This window comes from Macrotis lagotis, chromosome 1 (genome assembly GCF_037893015.1).
Source record: "Macrotis lagotis isolate mMagLag1 chromosome 1, bilby.v1.9.chrom.fasta, whole genome shotgun sequence".
Classification (NCBI taxonomy): Eukaryota; Metazoa; Chordata; class Mammalia; order Peramelemorphia; family Peramelidae; genus Macrotis; species Macrotis lagotis.
In genome coordinates, this window is record NC_133658.1 from 285,176,277 (window position 1) to 285,197,687 (window position 21,411).

General features: G+C 41.6%; 1 protein-coding gene across 4 annotated transcripts in view; it reads right to left on the reverse strand.

Annotated features, from left to right (window-relative positions):
* The window catches only part of RXRA (retinoid X receptor alpha), a 441,978-nt gene that overhangs the window by 279,518 nt on the left and 141,049 nt on the right, over positions 1 to 21,411 (reverse strand). For 2 of the 4 annotated variants that reach the window (XM_074210742.1, XM_074210738.1), the window contains exon 1: positions 4,020 to 4,306. The exons of the other annotated variants lie outside the window; for them this stretch is intronic. In XM_074210742.1, the coding sequence (XP_074066843.1) occupies positions 4,020 to 4,047 (28 nt within the window). In that variant the 5' untranslated portion in view covers positions 4,048 to 4,306. Of the gene's footprint in view, positions 1 to 4,019; positions 4,307 to 21,411 lie in introns of those variants that run through there. 4 annotated transcript variants of the gene reach the window in all.

Genomic DNA, 21,411 nt, shown 5'->3' on the forward strand with positions numbered 1-21,411 from the left:
TTGGACAAGTCACCTCTTTTGTCTCTCAATTTCTTTATGAGGAAGTTGATCAGATGGATCTTTGAGGTTCTTTCCAGGTTTTTCCAGCTCCAATTCTTTGAAGAAGGGGGAAAAAAATTAGATTAGATCTCTGCTACTAAACTGCTATGTGATCTGAGGTTCCATCGTTGGGCCTCAATTCCCTTATATGTAAAAGTGATGGGGTTGGATTAAGAGATCCCTTCTAGCTCTGCCCATTCTATAATCATTGATTGAGATCCTCTGTTCAGTGACAAACCTTTTTGGAGAGGCTGACCTTGAACAAGGCAGCCTATCAGAGCCAAACTTCTCCCGCCGCAGATCTCTTTCAGTAAGGGAACAATTCAATTGTCAAATTCTAATCCTCTTCCCACCTTCTCAGAAACAAGAACCTGTCCTAGTACAACACAGCAAGTGATAATAAAGCTATCCAGTGGAGGCTGGAGGTGTGGAAGAAACAGGGCGGATAGAAGGAGAGGGGCTAAAGGGAGAAGAGAGGACAGCCCAGAGGAGAGCAAAACCAAATAAACAGAAGCATTGGGACCATTGAGAACCAAGGAGAGAGACAGTGCATTCTTTTCACAGATGCAATCCTTCTGAGAGAATCCTACTGCTCTGTATATATACAAGGCTATAATGGTGAAAAAATAAAGTCTAGCCAGAGTCCATTGCTCCCAGAAAAGCCAGGGATGCTAAACACTTCTTTCTATCACTAGCCTCTTGACCAACTACCCTTTCCTGGCCCAAGCTAGGCTGGAAAAAGAAAATTAACTTAAACCAGGGTCAACAGGATGGGGGGGGGGGGGGAGATGTTCTAACAGAGAAGAAATCTGCCTAGTCTCTAGTCTCTTGAGAGAAAAGAATAGCTCATGTAACATTAAACCCAGGGATCCAACTCTCCAAGAATGAGAGAGAGAGAGAGAGAGAGAGAGAGAGAGACAGAGACAGAGAGAGAGACAGAGAGAGAGAGACAGAGACAGAGAGACAGAGACAGAGACAGAGACAATATAGCAATGTACATGAACATGGAACAGGGAGCGTACTTGTTTTATGCATCTCTAAAGAACACAACTGGGCGTGAGATGGGGGAGTGACTGGGAAGCAAATTTCAGTTAGTTTTAAGGAATAACATTTTAATAAACAGAGACTTCAGAAAACTGACCAGATTTCATTGTAACGTAGTGAACTCTCTCCATCCCTAGTTATATGTAAGTAAAGGTTGAATAGTATGCTTCCCCCCCCCCCCCCCCCGCCCCGCCCCCAGGTACTGCAGAGGGAGTCCTGAACTGGATAAGAAAGGAGTTGAGCTTGTGACCTATAAGACCTCTTACAGTTCTGAGACTTTGATACTATTTGGGGAGAGATCAATGTACACTTTCTGTTTATCATAGTTACACAGTCTCCTTAACAAGGATTTGGGGAAACATCACATCACTCAGCAGGTCTTGCCAACTTTTTTTTTATGGGAAAAACTAAGCCACAACTACAAATCCAGCTCTTCTCTCCAAAGAAAGCCCCAAGCTAAGGCATGAAGGATTCTCCCCAAGGCTGGTTCACCACCTCAAAAACAGCAAAGAGTCACTGGCAGGCCCATTCCTAATTTTACCCCACCTTACCTTTGGCAGCCACTTGTGCCTTAAATGTGAATAGTACCTTTTGGGGTAAAGAGATGCTGCTTACATCACCTCTTCATTTATAAGTATATGGCTTCTCTCCCACACCTCCCCCCAACAATGTGAAACATTGCACTGTGGGGGAGACAGAAGGGCACTTAAGTTATTATTGTATCGTCAACAAACTACCTCAATTTTTCACCAGGGAGAGAAGATCCAGGATCTTCATTATCAATCAACTGTTTTAATTAACTTTTAATTAACTTCAGGCAGAAATTTTTTTCCTGTCAGCCTGGCTATAGTTATCACTCCTCAATATTTTCTCAGCCATTCATTTTCAAATCGCATCCCTCACAAACCCTTTTACTCCCTCTTTCCCCACCTACACACACACACAAACACACACACACACACACACAACATTGCAAATGTACATTCAGTAAAGAAAAAGAGTGGTTGTTAGACTCGAGACAATCAGGATCTTGGGGAATGATACCTCCAGAGCACAGTATTAGTTGGGCTTAGTTTACTGCCTCCCTTCTCTCGGTCTGGCCATAAAAACCTGTTCCTATCCACACATTACCACCCATGGTCAGTTCCAATCAGTTTTCGACCAGATCAATAGCCAGTCCACAAGGCAGATCTCCCTGGCTTTCTGGCTAGTTCCAATGGTCCCATGCACTGGGTAGGTGCATCCAAGATTCTATTCATGTTTTATCCTTCCCTGTTTCTTGGGGGCAGGTTTGTTTCTAATTTCACCCTCACTGAAGTTTTCCTTTTAGATTTCCATTCATCAAAACCACAACAGACGGGGTTGTTTTCTGGTTTGTTCCGTGGTGGTGGTGGTTGTTGTTTTCCTTGTAGGTCTCGGGGAGGGGGGCGGGAGGGTCTGATGCAACGGGCTGCAGCCGGGACTGGGGAGAACTCGCGTCAGTGAGCCGCCGGCTCCTAGGTAGGGCCCACGGGAGCAGCCTCCCCGGCCCGGGAGGCAGACCGGCAGGCGAGCGGTCGGGAGAGAGGCAGATCGTGGTCTGGGCAGAAGCTCGGGCTCTGGGTTTCCTGGCTTTTGTTGCTCTAAGTTAGTCCTCCATGTTATTCTGGCAGTCCTGTGTCACTGTCGGGGAGCCGGGAGGCACAGCACACTCCGGGCTGGCCCCGAGAGAGGAGGCAGCTTCGCACGCCCGGCTCCCACTCTCCGCCCCGGGCCGTGGGCGCGGGAGGCCACGGCAGCCGTCCCCAGGCCCGGCCCGGGGGGGGGGGGGGGGGCTTCTCCGGGAATCCCTCACCTTTGGAAAGCTCTACTGGATCGTAAATGTATCCATGCATCACCTTTAACCCAGGCAGGCCCATTCATCTCTGCCAGACCTCTCACTACAAAGGCTGCCTCCAAAGGAGGGAAACGCAGAGAAAGAGAAAAGGCAGATTGGGGGGGGGGGGGGGAGGTTCAAGTCAAACCAGATTTAGCATTTGATGTTGGGGTGCCAACCAAGTCGGTCCAACCCGCAACCTCTAAACCCCATTTCCCCCCACCACCCCGGACCTCAAACTAGCATGAAATGATCCTTGGGGGAAGGCAGACACTTTTAGCCGGGGAAGCCCACCCTCCTCCCGGGCCCGGGGAAGGGGCTGAGCAGAGTGGGGAGCCGGCACCCGCCAATCCTGACGGCTCTGGGGCCTCTTTTTACAACTCAGAAAAGCTCCTTCGGATCACGTAAACCTTTGCTCCAAGTCGAGGCCAGCCTCAAAGACAAAGTTTGGCTGTGTGCTAAGGGTAGGGGGACCCCAGGACGCCCGAGCGCGCTGGGGCTCCCCAGGAGGTGCTCAGCTCCAGTTACTTTTCTCTTCCGCCCCCCCTCTGCATGCACCCCTAATCTAACCCCCTCCCGTCGAGTGGCTGCCCGGTTTGGGGGGTGTCTACGACTGGGGGAGGGGGCTGTGTGCGTTTAGCCAATCCCCGCAACTTGCACCCCTTCTCCAGGGTCGCCGTCTGCACACCAGCTCCGGCCGCGGCTGCCACGAACCCGCGCCCCCTCGCCAAGCTCACACACACACACCCGGGGGGCGGCGCGGGCTGCCGGCCCCCCACACGCGCCCCGGAGCGGCTCAAGCGCCGGCGCGTCCCCGGACCGAGCCGGGCACACGGACCAAGCCGGGCCCCGATCGCCCCTTCCGCGGCTCCGGCCGCTCGGGACTCGGGGCGCTCTTCTCGCGTCTCCTCCCCAGCCTGCGCCGTACTTGGGTCTCCCCCAGATTCCTTCCTCCCGCTCCATTCCCCCCCTTAAAAAAAAAAAAAAACCAAGCCTACCCCCTACCCCGCCTCTCCCCTCGGTCCCGGCCCGGCAATTCCCCTACGTTTTCCAAAATGCAGCGAGAACCCGAGCAACTCACCCAGCGGCAGGAAATGTTTGGTGTCCATATCTGGTGGCTAACTCATGCCAGAGGTCGGGGGAGAAAACAGCAGCCAACAAAGCGAAAATAAAAAAGGAGAGGGGCAGGGGGAGCCTCGCGGCGGGGGCTCCCGGCTCTGGGGCCTTCAAAAAAAATGAAAGCGGTAATAGTAATAGCGAGGACGAGGGAGATAGCAAATCCAGTGCCGGTGTGCTAAGGCCAAGGCAGGGGGAGTTGTTGCAAAAGTCACCCAACAATGTAAACTACTTGTGTCTCTGTGTGTGTCTCTACTCCCAACTACTGGAGCTGCAGTGCAAAGGGGAACCCGGCGAGGGGGACTGTGACGGCCGGCGCCGGGGAGCAGCGCCCGGCCCGAGCCTCGCTCCCCGAGCCCGAGCGAGCGCAGCCACCCAGACGCCCTGGCCCGGCTTCCGCGCCTGGCGCGGCCGCTCCGCCGGGGCGAGCCGGGGGCCGGGCCGGGGGCGCGGGGGGGTGTTTGGGCTTCGGCTTAACCCCCGCCCCGGCCCCCTCCTTAGAGGGCCCGCTTAGAGCCGCGGCCGAGGCAGATTTCTAACTCACGTGGAAGCTAACTCGTTTACCCCTGGCGCCGGGGAGGGCATGCGGCGTTGCTGCTTCGGAGAGTCGTGCGGGGCGACCCCGCGCCCACCGAAGAAAAGAAAAAAGACAAGAATTAGAAGAGCAAAAGGGGAGGGGGGTGCTGCTGCAGAGATGACTGCTTTAACAAGTCCCTTCGCTACTTTGGGCCTCAGTTTCCTCTTCTGTAAAAATAAGCAAAATCCCTTATAATTGTAAAAGTGATTATTCTGGATTGGGGGGGGTGGAAAATTTCAATCATATTTTGTTTTCTTTTCCCCTCTAAGATCCCTGCCAAACTAGTTGACAATATGATGGCACCTCCTAACAGACCACACAAAAGATACCAAGCAGCCCCAGGGGGAATATCGAAACTTTCCCATTGTTACTCATCAAGATTAACACCTGGTTGGGAAATATGGAGAAAAAAAATAGGCTCCTAAGTCAAAAAAGTTCTCTCCTTTAGGGTGAGAATACAGCAGGCGATGCTTAGGCGTAGAGTGGCATGACTGGAAAGATGTGGATCATAGGATGTCAGAGTTAAAAGGAAATTTTAGAAAACTGAACATAGAATAAGCTTTGCTAGCCGAAGAAGGGTTAGTAAGAGTACAAAAATAAAGTCATAGTTGCAAAAAAAAAAAAATCTTAGAACACAAGATACACACACACACACACACACACACACACACACACATATACATATATAGTACAACATAGTTGAACCAGAGTTGAAACAGAACTAAAAGTCAGGAAGACCTGAATTCAAATCCAGACTAAAAAATTCACTAGCTTAAGAAGACCTTGATAATCCTAAAAATTGATATATACATCGAATTTTGGGGTGACTGGGCAAGTCATAACTTCTGCCTGCCTTAATTTCCTCGTTTTTAAAATGAGAATAATAATGGCATCTAATGTCAAAGGGTTCTTAGAAAAGAATGATGGAACACTTGAGAGGAGCTAAAAGTCCTTATACAGATGCTATTATTAAGAGGATTCCTGGGCCCAAAGATGTGTAACATACAGGGTTACTTAAGAGAGAGGATCCCAAATCCTTAATGCATGCTTTTACTTATGCATTCATTTGTACTTCTCCAAAAACTATCAACTCACTCTGGTTACTCCTTCTGACATTCAGTGCTTCTCTCTCACTTCTAAATAGAATGACCCAGAAAGTTCTAGGCCTGCTAACTTGTTTTTCTGGCAGCCATAGGGTAGTGCTAAATAAAATGCTAAACTTGGAGTCAGCTAGATCTGGATTCAGATCTCACTTCAGACAAATTTATTAGCTGTATGACCATACCTTAACCTCATTGAGCCTCAGTTTCCTCAACTATAAAATGGGAATAATAATATAGCACCTAACTCAGAGGATTGTTGTGAAATCAAACAAGATAATATGTGAAAAAAGATATCTAAAATGTCTACTATTATTTAAAGAAACATGTGGACAATCAAGATGAGTAAAATGTGATACATTCGTGTTAATCATGTGTTTTGTGGTAAAACTTGTCAAGGGATCATTTTCTGTAACAGCACACTTAAAAACGTAAGTCAACTTACAAAAGTTAGATTAATAGACCAATTTTTAGGACTATCATAGTTTCCTTCAGCTAGCTTCCTACAGAGAAAAACTGTTTTCCCAAATCAAAGACTATGTTCCTCAGCCTCCTCAAGCAATAATGGAGGCAATTCAGAGGCAGAGGGGCAGCAGCCAAGCAAGAGATACATGAATGACTGGCTCACTGCTTCCTATCCCCACCATTAAGAGATAACATTTAAAACAAATGCTCTAATCATTATCATCATAATGAGTAAGCCTGAACATTTGAATGACACTTTATTGTTTACATAGCACTTTCACACTCCTAACAGTATACTCCCAGGTAGATCAGATAGGAATTATCAGTCTAATGTTACAGATGGGAAAACTGAGGCACTGAGAAATGTAGTGTCCTGTCTGAGGGTAGAGGGGATCATGATTGTCAGACATTCCCTGTCTAGGGGTTCACACTTTCAGTGGCCAGATGTGGCAGGACCCAGGGTCTCCTAGTCTTAAATCTTAGCATACCAGGATTGCCAACTTCAAAGAGAGGCAGGTCAGTGGCAGAAACATTGGGTTTAGATGCAGGAGACTCAGATTCGAATTTCAGGTCTCTTACTAAATGGCAAGCAGAATTTATGAAGGAACTACTATGTACCAAAGTACAAAAAGAGGCAAAAAAAAAAAAACACCCAATGCCCTCAAGGATCTCCAAGGTAACTTGAGATAAATAGATTTATCCATCTCTGAGCCTCCATTTCCTAATCTGTAAAATGAAAGGGTCAGACCAGATAATTTCCTCCAGTCCCCTGTCTCTCTGAATCTATAATTCTGAGCTCTGGGAAAGCTAGCACTATGGGAAGCCAGAGATACAACTAAAAACCAATTTCTTCACTTCCCCACCAGCACCTCATTCTGGCAGTGGGGAGAGAGAACTTGCCGGCATCTCTAGTTCCAGAAGTCCCAGATACCACAGCTGCAGGATTCCTGAACCTAGACTGAAAAAGCTAACCAACAGGGCCCCGCCAGCAGCTGCCCGTGTTTAAACTCAGCACTCCTTTGGCTTTTATTACAACCAAAACAAAACTCCTGGCAGGCCACTCCTCCTCCCCTTTAACTCCCCCTTTTCTACCTCCCCCCCCCCCCAAGAGAGTGGCTTTCAAGGCATCAATCTAAAAATGATATCGTTTTCAGGGAGGGGGCGGGGTAGGGATAGGGGTAGGATATACACTCAGAGGGGGGAAAAAGGCCTTTTAAAAAAAAGCAACCCAGTCCTTTCTCCACCCTCATTCCTCTTGTTCAGTGTGTCTGAACAGTGGACTTGGCACGTGTTCTCCCAATTAGCAAGATCATTTGCTCCCATTCCGAGACCTTGCCTGCCAGGTTCTCTCTCCTTGTCTCTGTCAGAGGGAAAATTCTAAGAACCCCCACGCTCTTAACTCTGGAGACAGTGCAACTGTAGAAGCTTCGGCATCATCTCTGGCAGGAGGGAGAAATGAGAATAATCAAACTTGTATAGCAAGCCCAGTCTCCTCAGACTGGTAGCACAGGTAATTCAGAGCAAAACTCCCTGTCTAAAAGTAACCTTGCAAAGAGATGCAAAGAACTTGCCTGCCCTAACAAAAGGGTTCCCCATTCCAACCTTCTCAATCCCCAAAAGAGCTCTGCTCTCAAGTTATTGGAGTGTGGATTATCTATGGATTCCTCACTCCAGTTTCCCATAGGTCTCAGAACTGTTGAAAGAACAGCAGGATCATAGAAAGGTTAGAAGGGGCCTTTAGAGGTCATCTACTTCAGGGTTTTCATAGAATCATAGGCTTAGAGAGGGGAAAAAAACAGACCTTGGAGGTCATCTAATTCACTTCTATTACAGATGAGGAACTAAGACCCACAGAAGTTATATGACTTGCCCAGTGTCACAGAACTAGAAAATTAGTTAAAGCAGAATTTGAACTAACTTCCAGTCCTTAGACAGATACCAATCTGCAGCAAATATTTATCAGTCTCCAGCTTTTACTACAAAAGTTCCTACTTCTCAGAACCTATGTTATTTTTTTAACCTTACTCTTTCCTTCTACTGCTCCTTGTTTCTTTTTCTTTTCATCCCCTAGTTCCTTACCTTCGGATCCATGAAGAGAGCCCACCATTAAGGCTGCTTGGACCAGAATGACCAGCAATAGAGAACTGAAATATTTTACTGAACCTCAGGGTATATTAAGATGGTAAAAATTCCATCTATCCCAATCTTCTCAGTTTCACAGGAGAGGAAATTGAGACTCAGAAAGGAACCTTCTCAATGGCTAGTTCTAAAGTTATACAGGTCAGAAGTAGGATTAGAACTCAGGTCACCTGACTCTGAAAATCTGGTGCTTTTCATACTGTACTAGAACTGGATTAGGAGGTGGTTGTCTGATTGAATCTACTCTAGCAGAGAGAATGAAAGTAGGAATTAGAATGGGGAGCCCTGGGTGGGACTCAGATTATTTCAGAAGTTGTTGCCACTGCCCATGGGGCAATTTATGCAGGGAAAGGTTCAGGGAAAGAAATGTTCACTGTCCCCAAATACCACCATAGTACTCCCAAAGAAAAAAGGGTGCTCACTTAACAACTCCTCTGGAGAAGAGACCAGCAAACTTACTCTCCAATGAGGGTACAAATCTATATCAAATTCATACACCTTTTCTTACTGGAAACAAAGAGCTTTTGTTTTGTTTTGTTTTACAGATACACATTCACTAACTTTCTCCTTTACATTTGGCTCTTTGGTGGAAATTTATCCTTTGCTTCACAGTGTGAGTCTGATTTGGATTTGCTAAATAAAAGAGCTATGAAAAAAATATCCATTGTACACTTCATAAACTAATACAGCCAAAATAATTTTCTAGTAATATTCATCTATTAAAAATCATGGAATTCCAGTGGCTTGGTTTGCTGTTGTGGTGATTGTTGTTGTTTGGGTACTGCTACTAGTGTTTTTCTTTGAAAAATAATTTTTTAGATTTTTCCATTGGGTTGTATCATACTATTCCCCCAGTTGCTGCCTTTTAAAACATCTCAAGAATAGTTTAGTTAATATTTTAAGGTCAGTTTATTGACTTAGAAGAACTTAGCACAGGCCTTCAGATCTGGAAGGAACAAATCACTCTACTATGTATGTTGTTCCTTTGTTCTCAAAGAGGAGCAATGACATCATGAAGGTGATGTCTTGACTTGCATGTGAATTGGATTTAAGGGAGGCAGAACTTAGAAAAGTCATCAACTTCACTCTGTCTTCCAGCCATTAGAGACCCGTGACAAGACCTGATTGTAGTCTGAGATCTCCATTCTCCCTGTTCCTTCTCCCATTAGCCTGGCTCCTGTCCATCTTAGGAGGATCAAAATGACTCAGATACTCCAGCTCTCATTTGGGCAGATTTGCAGCTATTGATCACATCATTGATAGGCAGCATGTATTTTTCTAAGTTTGAATGAAAAGATTTTTCCTTTTTGAAATCTATGGATCTAGATAGAGCCTAAGAGTATGTGAGGGAAGTATAATGAACCCCTCAACTGACTACAGTAATTTTGGGGTGTTGTTTTATTTTTGCAAGGCAATGGGGTTAAATGACTTGCCCAAGGTTATACAGCTAGGACATTCTTGAGTGTCTGAGGTCACATTTGAACTCAGGTCCTCCTGACTCCAAAGCCGAGGCTCTGCCCACTGTGCCACCTAGCTGCCCCTACAGTTATCTTGAAAATAAAATTGAAGACCTCATTGTTTACTATTCCCTCTCCTTTTTCTCTTTCTAGTCAAATGCTGTCATTCTTCAAGACCAAGGATAGACCATTATTATTCCTTGACCTTCAGCAAGGCATTTGGCAGTTTACCATGATATTCTTTGAGACAAAGAGGAGAAATACAAACTAGATTAGTGATGCAATTAGAACTTCACCAGATCCTACCATCTCCACTAGCTATAAAACCATATCTCACTTCCCTTTCTCTGTCACATTAAAAAAAAAATATCTGTACCAGGTATCTCTACTTCCTCTCCTCTTATTCTCTTCCAATCTCTCTGCAATCTGGTTCCTGACTTCTTCACTGAACTGAAACCACTTGCTTGGAGTTGCTGGTTATCTCTTAAGTGCTAGATCTACTAACTTTTCCTTAATTCACATCCTTAAGCAATCTTTTCTCTTCAGTATTTGACATTTCCTAGACACTCTCCCCTCCAGGTATTAATGATTTCACTTTCTCTTGCTTTCCACCTTATTTAACCACTTCTTTTTTTTTTAAATATCTCCTTTAATGGATTATTAAACTATATCATATCCACTAACTGTGGAAGTACTCCAAGACTGTTCTTGACTCTCTTCTATTTGTTCTCTATTCTCTCACTTGGTGACCTCATCAGCTATCACAGATTCAATTATCATCTCTTTGCAGATGACTTAAAAAAATCTATATCTCCAGTCCTGATTTCTCTTCTAAACTTCAGTTCTGCATTTTGAGTTGCCTATTGAATATTTTGAACTGTATGTCTTATGGGCTTCTCAAAATCAACACTACCAAAAACAGAACACATTATTTCTCCCCCATACATACCCTTTTTCAAACATATCTGTTACTGTCCAGAGAATCAACCTTCTAATCACACAGTTGTGCAATTAGCCCTCAGCTTCTTACTCTCATACACCCCACATATCCAATCAGTTGAAAAATTTTTAAAATCTCTACAACATTATCTCCTATATGTCTCCTCATTTTCACTCATACAGCCATCATCACCCTAGTCGAGGCCCTCATCACATCCTGTTTGAACTTTTGCAATAGTGTTTTATTAAGTCTCCCTATTCCACATCTTTCTGTATCCCAACCCAATTTCCACATGACCACCAAAGTGACTTCCCTAGAGTTCAAGTCTGACTTTGTTACACTCTTATTTAATAGTGATTCTATTATTTTTGACCCTATTTGAACCTATAACATCTAGGATCAAACACAAACTCCTCAGGCACATAAGGCTCCTCAATAACCTGGACCTGTCTTACCTTGTCTTCATATGCAATCTTTCCCTTCGTACACTCTACAATCCATCCATATTGGCTTAGTTGTTTCTACTCACACACAACACCCCTCTTCTCTGTGTCTGCACTGGCCATCTTCTATGCTTGAAATGTGCCTCTTAGAATCCCTAATTTCCTGAAAAAAATCAGTGCAAAGACCTCTTTTCTACAGGAGGCCTTTCCTGGTTCCCCTTACTCCCAGTCTTCAGTTTTCCCATTCAAGGTTATCTTATATATGTGTCTTGTATATGCTTATATATGTCCATATTGTCTCCTTTTTTATACTCTTCAAAGGCAGGGACACTTTTGGCTTCTTCCTCAACACAGCACAGGGCCTAGTACAAAATAAACGAAATAAGTGCTTGTAGGTTGATTAATTGATTCAGAGTTAGCTGAGTATCTGGACTCAAAAATGGTGACTGATGAATCCACTTCTACACAAGGTAGTATTTTGGTTGAAGGCCTAATGGCTCTTGCCTTGACTCTGGACTTTCCTGTTTGGACTGTTCTATTCAAAACTTTTTTTGAATGATGGCATATATATCAGATCTGGAAATGACCCAAAACTGCGAGAAATGACTACCAAATTGCATGGCAGAATCCATATGTCAAAAGACTGCAATAGGCTATAATAAGGGATCAAATTTAATAAGGTTAGCTTTTTTACTAGAATTTTAAAAGGTAAACCAAAACAAATATACAAATAAAAATTTTAAAAGACTGTATTCAAAATCATCTTTTCTATCATTTATAAACTGTTTTAAAAATTCATGCAAATAGGAAAATTATAACAAAATATCTTTTTTATTAGTATGCCATCTTTTGATGGCATATTTCACATATTTTTCAAAATTTATTTTTGTTTATTATTTACATCATTATAATCTGTGTGTCAACTGCCTGATTTTACTTTTGTCATTCTGTAACATTCCTAGATTTCCCATTTGTAATTGTGTGTGCATTTTAAGATGACTTTTAATAGGAATAGAGTAAATTTTTTTTTATTTGACTTAAACATACCAATGGCACTAGCAAAGAGGAGGAGTGATGTGACTAGACAAGAACGATGGAGACCTAAATTGTGATATCAGACTATAATGTCATCATGAATCAAACAAGTAATATGATGACCAAAGAAAGTGAATGAGATACCTTAACTATGGGACTTGCTAGTCCTATGTCTTCTGCCCTGGTCAGATAAGATTGAGTTCTATGTGCCAGATTTTATGAAGAATATTAATAAGTTGACCAGAGTAGGGCACCTTAGTATAGTGAAGACACTCAAAGTCATGTTACATGAGGATTAGTTGAAGAAACAAGGCATGTTTATAGCCTGAAGAAGTGAAGACTTAGGAGGGACAGGATAACTGTCATTAAATATTTGATCAGCTGTCATATGGAAGAAGGATCGTACTTGTTTTATTTAGCCCTATATGGCAGAACTAGGATCAATGGATGGAAATTACAGAGCCAGATTTCAACTCAATATAAAGAAAAGCTTCCTAACGGAGAGATCTACAAGTAAAATGAATTCCCACGGGGAATAATTGCAGAGTTTTCAAGTAGATGCTGGTTGCCACTTGGAGAAGAAATTCCTATTCAGAGATAGCTCTTGACAGCCCTCCAAAGTCCATAGCTCACTCTGAGGTTCTTTCCAATTAAATGTCTCAAAGCCCATCTTCAGGTCTATCTCCTCTGTGAAACCTTCCCCAACTGTTTCAGCCCACACTGAACTCTCTTCTCTTCCTTTCCACTAACACATTCAGTTTGAAGCAAATTTGGTGGTTATTTATTCTCTAGATGTGGTAGCAAGTCTTTCTACCCAACTAGACCTTCAGTCATTCCTTCTGGGTGCTCTGCTTGGTGCCCTATACCATATTGTTCTACATATTGTAGAGGTAAGGCCATCCCCCAGCTAGATGGCACAGTGAGTAGAGCACAGGCCTTGGAGTCAGGAAGAAAGGAGTTTGAATCCAGCCTCAGACACTTGACACTTACTAGCTGTACAACCTTGGACAAGTCACTTAAAACCCTGATTGCCTCACATTCAAAACCATCTCCAGTCCTTATGATTAATATTTAATCTCTGGATCCAGATGGCTCTGGAGGAGAAAGTGAGACTGGCGACTTAGCACATAACCCCCCTCACTCAAATACAGTTCACATGCTTGTCATGGCATCACCTCCCTGATGTTGTGGTGTTCTTCAAAATTGAAGGACAAGCAGTGCATGATCTCTCATTGAAATTGTGAGAGGAAAAAAAATCACCAGACTTCCCAGACAAGAAAGAAACATAAGGATAATAGTCAAATCTGATTGGCCTTTTTGAAGGTCTCTGAAACCCAACAGAGAACCTCTCCTTCTCCATGAGTTTAGCCAACCAAAGTCAAAGAATATCAATACATGCCACACAGTCTTTCCAAGTCATTCCCCCTTGTATATTATTATAATTCTCCCAGAAGCCATCTCCCCAGGGCTGCATCAGCAGAGCATGATGGAGAGCAGGACCTCAGAGATGAGGTCTTCATATGTGCCAGACCCCCATCCTCCATCACACACACACACACACACACACACACACACACACACACACACACACATCCACACTAGTATCCTCTGTGTGCTTACTAGTTCATTGGGATGGATTTGCTAAAATCCCTAGCCTTTAATGGCCAGACATACCACATTTAAGTAATACTGGTGTGGGTGAGAGAGACCCTTGGAGAATAGACAAAGCCCATTGGTAAATCTACCTAACTTTTTTTTCTTCCCTGCTATATCCCATAATCTCACACTCTGAATTTTGCCATTGATTTGCTGAATTCCTTTGGGTAATACTGAACCTTCTTTCCCCATCCCTGTCTCAAAGTTAACTGTTCACTGAAAGCCTGTTTGGTCTCTTGGTTCTATTTTCACTTGTCTTTATTTTCATTCTGAGGTCTCTTGAAGTTGGTCATCTCAGTCTGTGGCCCCTAGCACTGCTTCCTGTCTCTCAAACCTCTTATAATGTACTCCATTACTCACTATATTGATCCGCACTTTTACCCAAATATGACTTGTATAAAATCTTAGTGTGATTTGTAATTGATGTAAATTTTTTGAGTGTATTCAAATTTTTTTCCTTTCAAATAAATCTTATTTTTAAGTTGTATGGTATATTGGACCAATATGATATTTTGTGGGATTACTTACTGAGTTGAAATTAGGAGACCAGTTGCACTACCAATTTGGACAAATAACTTGCCCTCTCTGTGACCATTTCTTTTTCTATAAGATCCAAAGTTTGAATTTGATGATTTCTAACCCTTACAGCTCTGATGGTCTAGGATCCTATGAAGAATGATGATGCTAATTGGAACACAGTTGCAATGTACTACATAATAAAAGTAAAAAAACTAGATTAGAAATCCAGATTTGGGAGCTCAGGGCTCTAGACTCCTGAAAAGACACACACACACACACACACACACACACACACACACACATATATATATTTCCTTATTCAGTTACCTCCCCTGTTCTGCGCCCCCTCTCTGTGAATGCTAAGTATGCAGCTTAGGAAATATGTGTGTGAGGGGCCTGTGTTTTATCAGGGGCATTGATTATTGGTGATGGCTATATAAATCTTTCTCCATATGCATACATATACATAAGATGTATATAAATATGCAGAAAATATCCACCCAGACCAGATCTTTCCAATGATGTCAACTTATCCCCATAAAGATAGTGGGAAATGATTCATAATATTTATATGGCAGACATGATATGAACTGTAATAGCCTGTTGGGATTAAGACTAGCCATAGGTCTCTGTCAGCCACAAATGTGATTTAAATATTATATATGTGGCAACTGTAGCATTGGTAATATGATAGCTGTTATTGATAGCGGTCATAAAGGGGAGTCGTTTTGCATTGAAGAATGTGGAAAATAATCTAGTAGTTTGCCTAATGTTCTTCAATGCAATGCACTGAAAGAAACTCTACTTTAAAATGTCTTTTTTTTTCCCCTGCCGATTGCCATCAAGTTAGAGCAGATTACTTTCCCCATGATATTTCATTCCCCGACTGTCAGTTTGTGGCATCTGAGCCAATCTTGTCCATACTCCAGGCTGTGGCTCAAAGTTTGCAAATGAACCTGGGGCCTTAAAAGAATATGTTGCATCCTTTTCCTCTTATTCCCCCACTTCAGTTTCCATCCCACTACCCCCCTGATTATTAAATCAAAATACTCTCAATGTTTCTGGGAAGGCTTCCAGAGTCCAGAGCTAAAGGTATATCCATTCAATAAGTATTTATTAAGTACCCACTATGGACCCAGATCAGAACTAGAAAATGGAGGGTGGGGAAACCAAAGTAAAAGATATAGTCTGTGGGGCAGTTAGGTGGTGCAGTGGGATACAGCACCAGCCTTGGAATTAGGAGGACCTGAGTTCAAATCTAGCTTCAGACTCTTAATAATTGCCTAGCTGTGTGACCTTGGGTAAGTCACTTAATCCCATTGCCCTAAATAAATAAAAAATTTTAAAAACTTAAAGATATAGTTCTTGCCCTCAAAGAATTTATGATATCCTCTGACTGGGGATCTGAGATAAATAGTGCTCAACCAACCTTCTTCTAGGATAGGATTCTTTTTTTAATGATATTTTATTTTTCTAATTACATGTTATGAATGTTTTTCAACATTCATCCAAATGCATATGCATATTTTAAAGTTACATGATTTTCTTCCACCCTCCCTTCCCAACCCCATCGCTCAATGGTGAACAGTCAGGTGAATATTGTACATACACATTGGTGTTTAACATGTTTTCTGATTAGTTATTTTTAGAATGAGGAATTAGGATTAAAGGAAAAGAAAGAAAACCATGATATAGGAAAAGAAAAGCATAAGAGAATTTTTTAAAAAAATGAATGTAGTGTTCATTCAGATTCTGTTGAGTTTGTTTTGTTTCTCTTCTTCTGGATAGTGACAGCATTGTCCATAGCTAGTCTCCTAGGGTTGTCCTAACTCTCTGAACTGCTGAGAGGAGCTACATCTATCAAGACTGATGAACTCTTGAGGGCAGCTAGGTGGTGCAGTGGATAGAGCACCAGCCCTGGAGTCAGGAGGACCTGGGTTCAAATCCAGTCTCAGACACTTAATAATTACCTAGCTGTGTGGCCTTGGGCAAGCCACTTAACCCCATTGCCTTGCAAAAAAACCCCAAACAAACCTAAAAATAAAAGATTGACGATCTGTGAATGCTGTTGTTACGTACAATGTTCTCTTGGTTCTGCTCCATTTGCTCAGCATCAGTTCTTGTAATTCATTCCATACTGCTCTAGAGTCTGACCATTCATGGTTTTTTATAGAACAACAGTATTACATAACTTTCATATACCATAACTTGTTCAGTCATTCCTCAATTGATGGGCATCCCCTCAATTTCCCTTTGTCACTACAAAAAGAGCTGCTATGGATGAATCTTTTGAAACACGTGGGATTTTCCCCATTTTTATGATTTCTTCTGGATATAGGTTAGTATTGGAACATTAGTTTTATTGCTCTTTGGTCATAGTTCCAAATTGCTCTCCAGAATAAATGGATCAGTTCACAATTCCACCAATAATACATTAATGTCCCAATCCAACTACAATCTCTCCAACACTGATAATTTTCTCTTTTTGTTATTTTAGCTAATCTAATAGGTGTAAGGTGGAATCACATAGTTGTTTGCATTTCTCTAATCAGTAATGATTTGGAGCATTTTTTCATATGATTATACATATATATATATAATTTAATTTCCTCATTTTAAAAACTGTCTGTTCATATCTTTTGACTACTTATCAGTTGGGGAATGACTTGTAACCTTATAAATTTGATGCAATCTCTTTATATTTTAGAAATGAGACCTTTACCAAAATCCCTAACTGTAAAAATTGTTTTCCAGCTTTCTGTTTTCCTTCTAATTTTGGCAGCATTGGTTTTATTAGTGCAACCCCTTTTTAATTTAATGTAGTCAAAATCATCTATTTTGCAGTTTATAATGTACTCTATTTCTTGTTTGGTCATAAATTTCTCCCCTTTCCATAAATCTGACAGAGTATTTCTTGGTTTATTAATTGGTCTGTGGTGTTGCATTTGATGTCTAAATCCTGTACCCATTTTGACCTTACTTTGGTATAGGGTGTGAGATATGGATCTATGCCTAGTTTTTGCCATACTATTTTCCAATTTTCTCAATAATTTTTATCAAATAGTGAGTTCTTATCACAGAAGCTAATGTCATTGGGTTTGTCAAACAGTAGATTACTGTAGTTATTTACTATTGTTTCTTTTCAATCTATAGGACAGGGATTCTTAACTTTTGTGAAATGAATCCCATTTGAACTAACCTAAGTATCCCTTCTCAGAATGATGTTCATACTGCATAGGATAAAATCATAGGATTGAAAAATAAAACAACTCAATTGAAATATTAATTACATATTCATGTTCACATTCAATGAAGGTTGAACCCTAAAATCTGCTTTTCTAGGATGTTCTTGGTTACTAGAGTGAGATCGGTAAAAAATTAACCTTAAGGATCATTAAACACTTTACTCAGTATCTAAGGTGAGAAGGGTTAAGGCAGGCATATTCTGATTAGCAGTTCAACCTTTTGAAAGCTGGTTGTTAAATATTCAGGATGAATATTTTATACTTCAGAAATAGGCAAAAACTAATCGCTACAAGTTTTTTCATTATCTAGACTTCAGAAAATAATGGAGAAAATTGTAATGCATATTAGATGTAAAAGTGTATAATAACTACATCTTTTCCTCAAGGAGTCAGGTGGGGGTGTGCTACTAATCACATGGGTGCTTTATTTTGGGTATAATATTTTTAAGCTACAACAAATTCTTCCATATTATTCTTGTCTTTGTTTCTGACCTTCCCCTCCTGTATTAACAATACACATCTCTGTATATGCATGTATATACACATATCTACATGTACATATATGTGCATGTGTTTATATATGTGTGTTGTATACAAATATATATATATGTATCTATAAATCATTTACTATGTACAAAGGACTGTGATAGACACTAGAAATATAAAAAAAAGTGAAACAATACCTGCTTTCTTTGAACTTACATTTTTCTTTTTTCTTACACAATATTGCATAGAATGTTAGCCCTAGGAGGGAGTTGAGAGGTCATTTTACACAATCTAGTCCTATTACATACGGAGACACTGAGACCCAGAGAAAGGAAGTGAGTTACTCAACGTTGCCCAGTGAGATAGCAATAAAGCTAGGGTCTACTGACCCCCAAGTCCAACAATTTTTCCATTCTATCCTTTCTTTTGTCCTTGAGGAAAAATCTACAACAGGATTTAAGAAGAAAAGTTAGAGGTTGGGGAAAGCTTTGAAAGAAAGCTGCATGATCTAATAAGGTGATTTCAACTATTGGTGATTTTATACTTCTTAAGGACACAGATTTGACATTTTCAGGATGTCTAACTTCCTGACCCCAAACATCCAATAATGGAGTATGTATCTTCATAGCTCCAAACAATTCATTGACTGAGATGTTAATGAAGTACCAGGCTAGAGTCAGATTCCTGAATTTACCACCACCACTGACTCCCTGCCACCATTACTATCCTCAAATACACATACTGTACAGAAAGTTCAGAAAGAATTGATTTCCCTCTAAAAGAAGGAAGATTTCCGACCCAGAGGCTCAAGTACCCACCCAGTAAAATGGGTTCCGAGACCATAACTACAGAGATTCACAAGTTCACACACTCTCTTGTGAAAGCACAGCTTAGACAGGCACTAGGAAGAAGACTTTGGGCAATGGGGATTGGATAGTTCGTTTGGAAGGGCGAACTTTTCCATCTGCCTCTCCTCCCTTCCCCCCACCCCACCCCAGCCTCCAGCACTGGGTTTCAGTTCTAGTTCTTGCCAACAGGACGGCTACTGTTTCACATTCAAAGAATTAGACACTCATCAGTAACAATTGGCCCTTGTTCCCTCTCCTAACGGAGTGGCCCTTGATCCTGAAGAGAGCCACTATTCCTGGGCTAAGATGTCACAAGGGGGAGGGTTTTGCCTTGAGTATGCAGTACACCAGGGAAGAGAAGACCAATGAAAATAAGGTTTGGGTCCAGGGCCTCAGCTGATGTGATTTCAAACCCCAGCATAAATGCAAAGTGGAAGCTTTAGAGCATCCAGAAAGTCCTTGTAATTCACTATTGCCTCAACCTCTCTCCTTTCCTCAATAGTTGTTCAAATCATAATACCAGATTATTAAAGATCTCAGACAAGGACAAGTCAGCTTCTAGCATGAGAAGAGAGCGGAATGAAGAGAAGGAAGGATGGGGCTTAAAAAGGCTTACTTAACATAAAGTGAAAAAAATAACACTATCTGGGTCATTGATCCATATGGATTAGTACAATGCACCATTACCCTTCTTTCCTACCTCATGTTAAAGTTTTTGGATTAGGCGATTAGATGAACTATAAGGTTCTAACATTCTCTCCTCAGTATTCTGTATTTGAACTACCTGCCAGCTCTGACATTCATATTCTAAGTAAGATTCCTTCAGAGCAGTAAGGTGTGTGAAAGAACCATATTAGGTGGCCTCTAGTGAACAGAGTTCCATTTCTATAGTCAGGAGGAACTGGGGTCAAATTTGTCCTCAAATACTTATTTAACTGTGTGACCCTGGGCAAGTAACTCAATCCTATTTGCCTCAGTTTCCTCATCTTTAAAATGAACTGGAGAAGAAATAGCAAACTACTTCAATATCTTTGCTAAGAAAACCCCAGATGGGAACCTGGACAGTTGGACATGACTAAAAAATCTCAACAACAAAAGAAAACCATCTTTGAAATCAGAAAGATTTGGGGTCAAGTCCTAACTCTGATACATACTAGCTATATGACCATGGGAAGATCATTTATCCTCTCAATGCCCCTAGGCAACTCTCTAAGGTTATAAATTACAAATTATCCATCTTAATTAGTGTATGGAGTTTTCAGACAGTGTGTACCACATGCAGATAAAAACATAGGACTCTGGGTGGAAAAAAAGGTCACTTTAAATTCTAACATTTTTTCCCTAAAAAATTCATCAAAGATTCCTCAGTGACATGTTGATCATGTTTCCCCAGATTTCCTAGCTGTCTTAAGGTACAGTTATGGTTCTGTACTCTCCTTCATGGGGTCTGATTACAGTCTACCAGGGAACACCTCCCTGTACCCCACCCAGACTGGTCTATTCATTACTTTTGTATCTTCCTGCTTCTATGGTTTTCATTTCATGGAAAACTAGAATCACAGAAATCTAAAATAATAGACATTAATTTTATCTAAGCTTTACCATCCTGGAATGTCCTCATCCCTTCTTTTAGGTCTACCCAAATCTGACTGATCCTCCAGTTCAAAAATTCTATCTTTTTCATAAAACCTTCTCCAACAACCTCAGCCCACAATGAGTTCTCATCCCTTCAGATTTCTCTCATCTCCCCAGACATTAGTGATTTCCTTCTCCTTAGATTATCTCATATTATAGTTATTTGTGTACATGTTGCAGCCTTATCCTTCTCCTCACCCCAAATAGAATTCTAACTCTCTGAAGGTACAAACTGTTTTATTTTTGTCTTTGTATAATGTGGGTGAATTGGCCTATTGGGGTCTAGTTCCAGTTTACACTGTGGAAGAATTGATGACTCAACTGGTTTTTTGAAAAAAAAAAACAACAGGATTTTTGAATCAATTTTCCTTTCCAACTATGAAATATGAAGACCTTTTAGAGGTCCATGTGAAGACTGAGTGCATTTTCTCCATGAATTTTGTGTGTATTTGTGGGAGAGTATACCTCAAGTCTTGGAGGAATACCTTCTATCCACTGATCCCACGATACTATCTTAGTAACATCTTTACTAAAAGCTAATTAAGTCTGTTACTGATTTTTCAAGAGTAGTACAATGGTGAGGGTTTGTAACTGATAGTAGGAGTAATCACCTACTAGGTTACCTCTAAAACAAGAGATTAGCAGGTTTTTAGGGGACCCCAGATCAAGGATGTAAACACACGTTATGGAGAGGGCTAGTAGTCCTAATTTTTATCGTTAGAGCCAAGCACAATGTTTTGAACTTGAACTAGGAACTTAATAAATGTTTCTTAAATTGGAATATGGATTTCTTATGTGGCACTTATTTTTTT